A 10,322-nucleotide genomic window follows, 5' to 3' on the forward strand; every position below is an offset into this window, starting at 1 on the left:
ATTACTAAAAGTAATGATGTGCGTCTCATGGAGACACACTTGGAGCAGGGAATGGAGTTTTCTCCTTTCTCAAACTTGTATTTTAAGTAAATAGTTGTAAGGAGACAATGAAAAATAACGACAAAGAATAAATATCAGAGTTCTTTTTTGTCAAATACAGACACTGTGTTGAATGGAAGTCTTGTGTGTGTGAGGGAGAATGCAAATTCTTCACTCTGCTGACATGCTTCAACCATTTGCTAATCTACAATCATCGTAAAATTTATATCTCATACTTCAAAAGTCCCTTAAGTACACTGACTTAACCCGTATGTGTTATTTTTCATGGTATTTCATCTACAGAATACACTTTACTTAGCTCATGTTATTGAGTGCCTCTCTGTGTGTGTGCAAAAGAAAATTTTGACTCCCTCAAAGTGGGCTTTTTTCTCCTTGCAAATTTCCCTACCATAAATAGATATTCTGTATTTTTAGTTTCACATCCTCTTTCTTTATTACTTTGCTACACATTTTTCACTATTTATCTGTTCTCTATTTATATGCACAAAAATACCTCTCGAAAAAAGGGGGGTAGAATAATGATTGTCACATTATGTAAAATATCTTCACAAGTTTTTCTTCTTTTTTTTTCCTTTAAACAGCTAAGTTCATATTATCTCCATTACTACGCCTATCAGCCACATAGAAACATTTATTATACACTTCATTACGTCATACAGATTAGAGTTTGTCCACATTTCTACTGGGGAAAAAGTTGTATAGATAAATATTGTATTTCTCAAAGGGGTTTCCATTGAGGAAAAGCTCACGGTGGAAACTTTGTGGTTCCCACAAGGGATTCGGTGGAAGTGATTTTGCCGTCTTCTCTCTGTCATGAAGGGTTTCACTCTTCAACATGAGGCGCGCTTCTGCTTAAGACCTGGGAAAACAGGAACACGTTTTCCCTCACAATTTTTTTTTGGGGTTGAAGATCAATTTATTATCTTTTGATTTTAGCGTTTTGCTTATCCTAAAAACACATCTCGCTTTCTTTATATTTTTATACACACTTTTTTTTCTCTATCTTCCTCTATTTGTTTTTTTTATGCATGAAGAAAAGCAGTCCAATTGACACCAATTAAAGTATATTTTAATTCATTTTTTTTTCTCCTCTCGCAATCTTCTAAATTTATTTTAATGTTAATTTTTGGTTACTTCGCCAGGCTTTTTGTTCTCCCCGGTTTTGTTTTTCCATCCCACGGCTTTTATCTAACGTCTCTCCGCCCGAACGGAAGCTCACACAGCACTGGGAAAAGGGATGGGAAAATGGTGAGTGTGTGTGTGTTTGCGGAAAATCTACCGGTTATCAATATTTGAATAATTCATCATTGTTTGCAATAATTTTCCGTCGAATGAATTCTTAATCATTTCATTATGAATTGAGTCGAGCAGCTTTACAATCTGCGGTGGCTGGAAATCGATTGATTACCAGTGACTCAGCTGGGGGATTAAGACAAGATGCAGGAGTTCCTCTTGCCGCCTATTGAGCGCGCCTGGATCTGCTGCAGGTGCTGCAGCTGAGCTGGCGATGGCACGTGGGAAGTCGACGGCGGCAGACTCTGCGGCGTGCCAGGAGGGCCGCCAGAGGACGAGCCGCCGGGCTGCGGCGGAGGCAGCGACTGACGACGCCGCCGACGAAGAGCCGGACTGAGATTGTACGTGATCTTCGCCTGCACCAGCAACTCCTTGAAGATCTTCAATGTGGGAGATAGAGAGGTGAGTGGAGAAAAACCCCTTAATTGCTGACTTTAATGCGCTCACCTCAGTGACATTCTCATTGTCTTTCGCTGAGCACTCAATATATCCATTCTCCCAATCCATCGTCACCACATTCTCCGTGTTTTCCCGATTCATCTAAAATAACGTAATGAGAACGGGGGATTAATAATGCACACGAGCAAGTGTGGCAAAAGTTCTGCGGAGAAGGGACTTTTTCTGACACATTTTCACACTCAGTCGCTGATTGTGATTGTGACAGAGGAAACACTTTATCAAATAGACTTTCCTCACGTTGGAGGAAGTGTGAAAAAAAAACATGCTTGTTGTGATGATTCACGTGAAATCGCATGTAGTTGAGCGAATGTCAAAAGAAAAAAGGGGTGAATTGACGGTGAGCGGATTGTGGAGATTTTCATTTCTTCATTAAATTGGTTTTCATTTCAGTGGAGTTTCTTTTGAATCCTTCTTTTAATCCCTTCTAAGTATGCTTAAGGGTTAAATCTCAAAAGTATTACAATGGGAAATGTAGTGAAGTTGAAAATGTACACCGAAATTTTATTGTGCTTGAATTTTCTTTCATTACACAAAGGATTCTTAAGGTTTGTTCTTTTGCAATTTTTAAACACATTTTCAGATAGTGTATTTTCTTTGTTCACATTCTCCAATTCAAACACTAACGGTTTTCAAGCAACTTGATTTCTGTCTTGGCCAATTTAATGTATTTCACATGATCACTGTGAAATTTGAATATCTCACATTCTGAATGGATCGCAATAATTTGATTTAAACTGCAAATTTGCTGCGATACTGTCGGAAGCGGAAGTACACTACTCCGCGTGCACAATTCCGCCCTGATTTTATACACGCAGACAGACAATTTGCAGTTGTCTAAGCATTTCATGTTTCACAGACATGAAAGAAAAGTGTGTTGACGGCCTGATGAATGAATCTCTCATTGTATCTTCATTCATCCTTTCTTCCCATCCCAAGGTTTCATTATACATTGTATCTCATGCATTCATTAAGGACTCCATTAAGGAGCTTAAAGTTTTCCCCAGCACTTCATTCACCAGACGGAGAAAAAGACACGCGATAATTCCTTCCTGAGAACTCAATTAATATTCAATTTTGATTGAATTCTGCAAATTGTCACGGAATTAATTTGGTCTCGACAATCGTAATTTCTCCAATATTATTATATTATTCCTTTTTTTTCCCCCGTCGGGATCGAGACGATGTACGGCAAAAGAGTCTGTGTGCACATTCGCGGGTGTGCAAATCGTTTTAGTGATTTTAAATCAATTTTCTGCCTTGGTAGCATTTTAATATGATTTTCTATTTGGTGCTCATGGTTTGGATACGGTGGAAAAATTCACCACAGACGCTTTTCATGCTCTTGCGGCGCCTTTTTACATGTTGATCTGATATGACTCTGGGAGTTTGGGTGGGTTTTTCTTTTGTGCGGCGCACAGAGTGCCAAAGGCGGAAATGGGGAGAAAATTGTACTTTGTGTGGTTTTCTAATTATTCCTTCAATGCTGCTAATTTCATTTGGCGAAGCAAACTTCACTCACACTCTCTCTCTTTGTTTCACGGCGTCTCGCCGCAATTGTGCGGTTGGGAAAATTGTCGCAGAATCAATTTGCGGCCCACACGGAGGAAAGTTACTGTTTGTATGTATGTAGTTCGGGAGCTTATTGAATTGCATATCATTTGCCAGAACCTCTCAAATCACATACACACACACACACACTTGTGAATCATTTATTGGAAAAGCGCCGCAACTCTTCGACTCATCTGTGCAACAATTCTCACCCGCAAATTTCATTTGAACCAACACGAGTCGATCGAACAGGCTCAAACCACTTTTCAATTGTCTCTTGCCCGCCTACTTTCAACACGACAATTCTACCCCTGTTGATTGTTTACCCTTTCCCGGGCCGCGAGCTTGCAAATGACACAGTGACAGAGACTGAATAATGCCACACAATAGGGGCGCTCATTCAGCTCCAATGCAGTGAATTTTTAATTAAATTATGTTCCATATTCACTGCTTCCTTCCTTCACCACCACCCACAGCGAAATTGCAGCTTTTTTTTTGCTCTCTCTCTGTGATCCGGCGGCACAAAAGGAATAACTCAACAGCCAGCCAGATGATTGAGGGCGTTTGCATCAAAGGGAATACCTGACATAATATGCAAATGAGTGTCAGAAAAATATCACATATATTCAATTAACCCTGCGCAGCATTCAACCTCTCTCGCGGCATTTATCCACGTCAAATGGCACAAAAGAAGTATGAGCAAAAGGGGAAAATATTGCGATGAATATTCCATGAAAATTCCAGTGATTGTCAAACAACTGGATTTTGAAGTATATTTAATCATAAAAATATATTTACCAAAACTTCATAAATTCTGTGTTTTGAAAGTTTGTTTCTGCTGTGTGAATATTTTCTAGAGGTTTTTCCGGTAATTTTTGCGCTTAAATATGAGAAAAAAAAAATTATCTCGACCAATTTATGTGCTTAATTTCGTGCATATTATCCCCTTATTTTCCAAGAAAATCTACTCTCACATATATTTATTCATTCGCATTCTCTCAAGCAAGAAGTCACAAAGCAAAAGTGGAAAAAGTTTCCCCTTTCTTTCCCAAAATGGTGAAGAAAGAGGGAGAATAAAATGAACGAGAATCCGTATCGGGAAAAGTTGAGCTTCAATGTTGAAGATAAACGAACCCTGAGAGAAATTGTCGTTTCGGAACAATTGTGATTTTATTGAATTTCTTTTTTTGTGATAAAAGGAGACGCAGAGGAATTCTTAAAACAATATTAAAAAAAGTACAGCATTGAGGATTTATGCAAAATTCATTCATGTGCGCTCCGAGGGGCCAATAATTCACGCACTTCAGCTCAAAGAAATGCCGGTGCTTTTCACTGGAATTTGCATTGCAAACTCTATTACACTTAGTGTGAATAATAAGTGTGATTGTGAGCAAGAGAGAATGAGTGAGAGCTTTGAATTTTCCTGGAAATTGAGCATCTATCACTGGTATCGGTGACTACAATTTGACGTTTAGCAGGAAAAACGCCTATAAATACATTAATTAAGCAAAATAGGTTAAAGCAAAATGTTTTCAATTAAATTTTTAATGTTCTGTGAAAATCTCCATTTTTGCCACAAAGAGCGCTTTAAACCACTCTAATATTCGATGGTAAAATATTTCATAAGTGCATAAATTTATTATTTTATTCTCATGGAATTTTGGTTGGGAAAAGCTGAAAAGCATGGGCATGGAAAGGGACTTAATGGAAATACATGATGAATTTAATTGAACAGATTTCCGAGTAGAGGATTTTTCGGGCAAAATCAAATAGTCGTATTTTGTGGCCCAACTAATGCACACCAAATACGCGTGACAACACCTTCGCATGCCGTGGCATTTTGTCCAGAATGGAATCTCGATGTGGAGTTGTTTTGCCCAATATTGAGGCTTAGTGGCGAATCGATAATCTCTGATATCCCTGGATGAGGCTTTGGCAATATCGTGGTGATATTTTGTGGGGGGGATTTGTGGACGAGAAAAGGTGGGCGACATAAGGCAATATGGGCAGGATTTCTCGGTCTCACCTCGCGGCGATCGCTGTCCTCAATCAGGAGGTCCGTCTTGTTTCCCACCACCACAATTGGCACGGAAGACGTGGCCTTTGTCTCGTGGATTTGGTCCCTCAGCAGCTTCAGTTCGCAGAAACTGTTGGCATCCGTGACGTCGTACACGAGGATGAAGGCGTCGGCTGATTGAATGGAGAGCGCCCGCATGGCCGGAAACTGTGCAAATTCAAGTGACACGGTAATGAGCAGCCTAGGGGAGGGCGGGGGCCACTGTGGCCGGTAATTAGCTGTAGCGACGCTACTCTAAGTTTCACACAGATGACGATTAATCATGGAAATAGGAAGGTTCGCTCAAACTTGATGAATGATTCTTGGGTCATTTGTAATTTAGTTGTTTCTTCTCTGGGTTAAAAACATCATTTTCTCCGCGTTGTGAAACTTTTATGCGTAAAATGAAAAATTAGATTATTTTATCAAAAGGACAAAATTGCATTTCTATTGCCTGATTTGTAATTAAATAACAGACCAAACGATTGCAGACATTCCAATGATTTTTCTTTCAATTAATATCTAAAATTTCATCGATAATCCCGCGACTGTCGGTCAAAATTCAATAGAATATTATAGGACAGTCAGCTAATATGTCTATTGCTTCCAATATGAATATCCTTCAGGCTCATGTGGCCCCCCAATCCCGTATTTGCCTCCTCACCTCATTAGCTCCGGATGTGTCGAGGATGTCCAGCGTGAGTCCCACGCCGGAGACAGAGAAGTTCCCCTGGTGCATTTCCTCCACGGTTCTCTTGTACTTTGGGGTGAATTTGTTGTAGAGAAACTGGTTGATGAGGGAACTCTTGCCCACCTTTGCCGCGCCCATCACGACGATCTTGTGGCGGACGTTGGACGAGCCAATTGAGTCTTCCGTATCGTGTCGATGGACCCTGGGTAGAAGTGTAGTTGAAATTGGACACTCTCAATGGGAGAAAAAGGTCATCAAAATCAATTTCCGGTCAGGTCAATAGGCACTCGTCAAAAGACACACACTTTTTCTTCTGCCATCCCACACTTGAACGAGTGTGTGTGTGAGTTTTAGGGATTGTCGTCAAGTGTTGAAAATTGCCAAGTTGGCACTTTTGCGACCATGAAAGGATCCATTGCGGTGCTTTTTGACATGTCTATCAATCTCAATGTGAGCGGAATTTCTAATTAGTCATCCACACTGCCTTGTCAACTGTACACAAAATCATTTGAATGATCCTGAGTGAAGTGTGGAAAATTGATAAACTTTTATCAATTGTCAATCGGACTGTCAATATGAAAAAGATTTCCAGGGACATATTTTCTCTCTCCCTCCACAATGAGATTCACAGAGTCGACAGTTTTCAACTTGATTGTGGTAATTTATAGAACTTGTTAAAAGTTTTTCAAATGACGCTGTTCGTTAGCGCACTGTATAAATGCTTAAGATACGGAGCAAATTATGTTTATTCAATTGCAACACTTGACTTTAAACCGGAGGTGAACGAATCGTATTGATCTAGTTTTCTCTTTGGCATAGTCTGAGCTATTATTAGCTATGTGTATTTGCAGCTTCTGTACGATGCAACTCCTTGATTGGGGTTTGCAATTTGAACTGCTTGAGATTCAAATTTGCCCCAAAGTTCCCGGAACATTTGCAAAGTATACTTACACAACTGAGTGGGAAAGTTAGTGTGCTGGAGGAAAGTATCTAGTAAATTCATAGTCTCTGATGATTGCATTTTCATTGTGTGTTCATTGTATAATTAAATTTGAAGCCAATTCACATGAGATTTAGTGTGTAATATAAATTACATGCGATTATTTCTCATTTAATATGACAAATTGCAGGATATACATATATGTAGAATGGAAATAAGAGGTCTAAATTGGTGTACTTAATTTTGATTTGTAACCTCAATCGATGGCAATAAATATTCGCCCTTTGCGCCCAATTTTCCACGTGGAAAATATGGCAAAATACACACAACAATCCTGAGCGGGCGTACGGTGTGCCGTTGGGAAAGCCTTCCCTATTTGAGGAGGACTCTCAAATTCATACTTGTGAATATTTTAATTAATTTAATTAGTTTTATGGCCATTTTTTGCCTCCAACTGTCGTCTCTTGTGTATTCTGCGACTCCCTTGGCGGCTCTGCCATTAATTCAGACACACACGCACCCATTCTGAGATTGTTCTCAGGGCCTCGTCTTTGAGCCATCAATCCTCACGAGGATGGGAGCGACACAAGAACTTTTCCGAGCCAGGGCAGGGGAGAAATGCGAAATCCACAACATTCAAATGCGAAAGAGGGTGGCTCGTTTGCCTTTTTTTGCCCACAAAGTGAGGGTGATTTTATAATCGGGCACCCAATGTTCAGGATCACCCTGAAAGTGTGGAAGCTCGATGTTTTGGGTGCGATGGAATATGGCAAAACTATGAGCCATTGATTGTTTCAGTGAGAGAGTGTTTTATGACAAGGACACTCTTGCGGATGTTTTCCACTGATATTTTGAGACAATATATAGTGTGGGGGGTTTTTGTTTGCCTTTCCACTTGTTTAGGAGGGATTTTTCTCCACACTCAATGGGAGACCAAAAAAAAGCTGATAGACTTCTATTTAGGGAAATCGCCTGTGTACCATATATTTTCCATGCTTCTGTAGAAGGGAAGTGTTTTATGGACATCCAGAGAGCTTGGGCCATCAGCTGAGCGCCGTGATTTGGAAAATGTACTGATAAGCTGTGTGAAAAGGGACAAAAGGGAAAAGCCACGCCCACTTGTATGTTCCGCCCACTTGTGAAATCTAACTTAAAGACCGTCAGAAAAAATGCTATGAAAAGTAAAATGACTTATTCTAAATCTCTTTAGCCATCTTGTGTTGCTCTACGTGTTGTATTACTCTTGCTAACCTCTCAATTATCTTATCACTTTACTGACTGTCGAAAACAAGTGCCAAGTTGTCTGCAATAAAAAGAGGCTTTTGTGGTTTAAGAGTATGTTCTTCTTCTCAGCATTACACACTTTCTATCTCTGCAGTTGTCACCATTTTATTGGCGAAAACCTTCAATTGACAAGTAAAAATGCGGTCAAAGCCAGTTGTTATCATTGTGACTTTGTGATTTCTTATTGTGATTGAGATCCAAAGAGATGCTATTAATTTCAAGAGACTCCTGTGTAACATTTGAAATATGATAAGTATGCTTTGTAAAAGTCACACTGCTTCGCATTTGTGCGGAAGGAATTATTTATATTAAAATACGGTTGACACGTTTTCTCTGCAGTCACAGTGTGAATCGCTCTGACTTGGCGAGGAATGAGGCTCATCTTACTTGTCTCTCCTGTGCTTGCTGTCTTCGCAGTCGTCCTTCATGAAAGACGGCTGAAGACTAAATCGTCGTCTCAGGTGTCGTCCTTTCATTTTCACTTTTTTTTTTTTACTCTCAAACACTCCTGGCAGAGCCCAATGTCGGGATCCGCTTTGTGGGGGCTATTCAAAGCACTGCAATTGAATGTGGCGAGGATTAGCGCACGCGGGGGTGGAATTTGTGTCCTCATGAGGATGGGGTTAAATTATTAAACCATGGTTAGAGAGGATTGAGTGAGAATATCCCCGTGTGTCGTTAATTATATTCACTTTTCCATGAATTTTGTGCCGTGGGACGAATTTGTAGGATAATTCGTGGGGAGAATTGATGTGAAATTGCTCTTGAAAATTGCTCCCGATTTCCCAGCGGATGAAGAAGTTGTTTTGACTTGCGTTTCTCTCTCTCTTTTTTTTTGCTAAACCACAACGTCGTAGAGAGATATTGAAAATAAATAATTCACTTGCGAATGACACAGGCAAATGCTTGTATTTGTCACTGAGAGAATATTTCTGTTTGTGACTTTGCATGAGGGGATGGCAAAATGTGGAGTTCTGGGAGGGAAAATTAATTTCGCATTCAGCGTGTTGGCATGGGAGAAAAGGGACAAGTCATGAAGGGTGACTCTCTGTCCTGTTGAATCCGATGGGCTCCCCTTTAAAGACCAGGTGAGGACTATCACGCTATGCGGCGCGAAGTGACGGGTTGCTGGCCTGTTAACAAGGGCGAAAGCCCAGAGATTGCGTCCCTCCCACCAAAAAAAAAACCAATAACAAGGGCGAGAAGGCACACACAACGCACAGAAAGTGTATGGACAAAAGGCGCTCAGAGGAAAAATCTCTGCACGGCACAGACACACACAAATGGTGCTGTGGAAGGCCCGGGGAAAACTGTTGGAGCCTGAAATTTAAAGCTTGGCAAAACATTGCCGAACCACTCGCAGGGGCGGTGATTCTCTCGCTCTCACGGCGATTTGTTGCTCTACGTTTTAGGGGTTCGAGAGGGGAGCGTCGGGATGCTCGAGAGAGAGAGAGAGAGAGACTCTCAGGCGCTCTCCTCAAGAAGACGGCAGCCCGTCTGCCAGTCGAAGGCATCTGGGGAGGCTCCGGGGGCTTTCAGCTGCTTGGCCGTCGTCTCTCGCACGCTCAGTCACGCAGCACTGCTGGAGAGTCCCCTGTTTCAACGTGCAAGCGACAGTGAAGTCTCTTTGTAATTCACTAAGCCCTGGTTTTCTTGAGCGCACAGTAGCGTTCGTTGGAATAGGAACACACTGGATACTCTGCAAGCTCTTTAGAATGTCAGATATTATTTTTATCGCTGCGGTTTATCGGCTTAGCATTTGTATGATATTTATTAACTCTTTGAATGGAATGGACGATTAGGATGGGATTCTTCATGGAATACTGCAGGACGCGTCTGGCGTCTGCTCGGCCTTTTGGGAAGAAGGATTTAGCTTTAAAGATCCCTAAAGGATTTCTACAGGTTTGTGCGATAAGGACAAGCTGTCCTTATTCACGCTCTGGTCACTGTATTTTCTCTCTCAGTCGTTCTAAGATATTTTGTGCTCTCTC

General features: G+C 40.9%; 1 protein-coding gene across 2 annotated transcripts; it reads right to left on the reverse strand.

Annotated features, from left to right (window-relative positions):
• Positions 1-1,167: 1,167 nt before the first annotated feature.
• Positions 1,168-9,647, reverse strand: LOC132266077 (ras-related protein Rap-1b). Of its 2 annotated transcripts, none has more exons than XM_059766912.1 (6): positions 9,553-9,647; positions 8,719-8,888; positions 6,081-6,309; positions 5,387-5,584; positions 1,801-1,893; positions 1,168-1,733 (listed from the first exon to the last, which is right to left on the reverse strand). In XM_059766912.1, exons 2-6 carry the CDS (start codon positions 8,805-8,807, stop codon positions 1,488-1,490), a joined length of 855 nt encoding a protein of 284 aa, XP_059622895.1. In that variant the 5' UTR covers positions 8,808-8,888; positions 9,553-9,647; the 3' UTR covers positions 1,168-1,487. The 2 variants fall into 2 exon arrangements, with proteins under 2 accessions (XP_059622895.1, XP_059622896.1); XM_059766913.1 differs by having other exon boundaries at positions 9,546-9,622.
• Positions 9,648-10,322: the final 675 nt, after the last annotated feature.

The sequence above is a fragment of the Phlebotomus argentipes genome, unplaced genomic scaffold, assembly GCF_947086385.1.
Source record: "Phlebotomus argentipes unplaced genomic scaffold, Phlebotomus argentipes genome assembly contig_5, whole genome shotgun sequence".
NCBI classification, from domain to species: Eukaryota; Metazoa; Arthropoda; class Insecta; order Diptera; family Psychodidae; genus Phlebotomus; species Phlebotomus argentipes.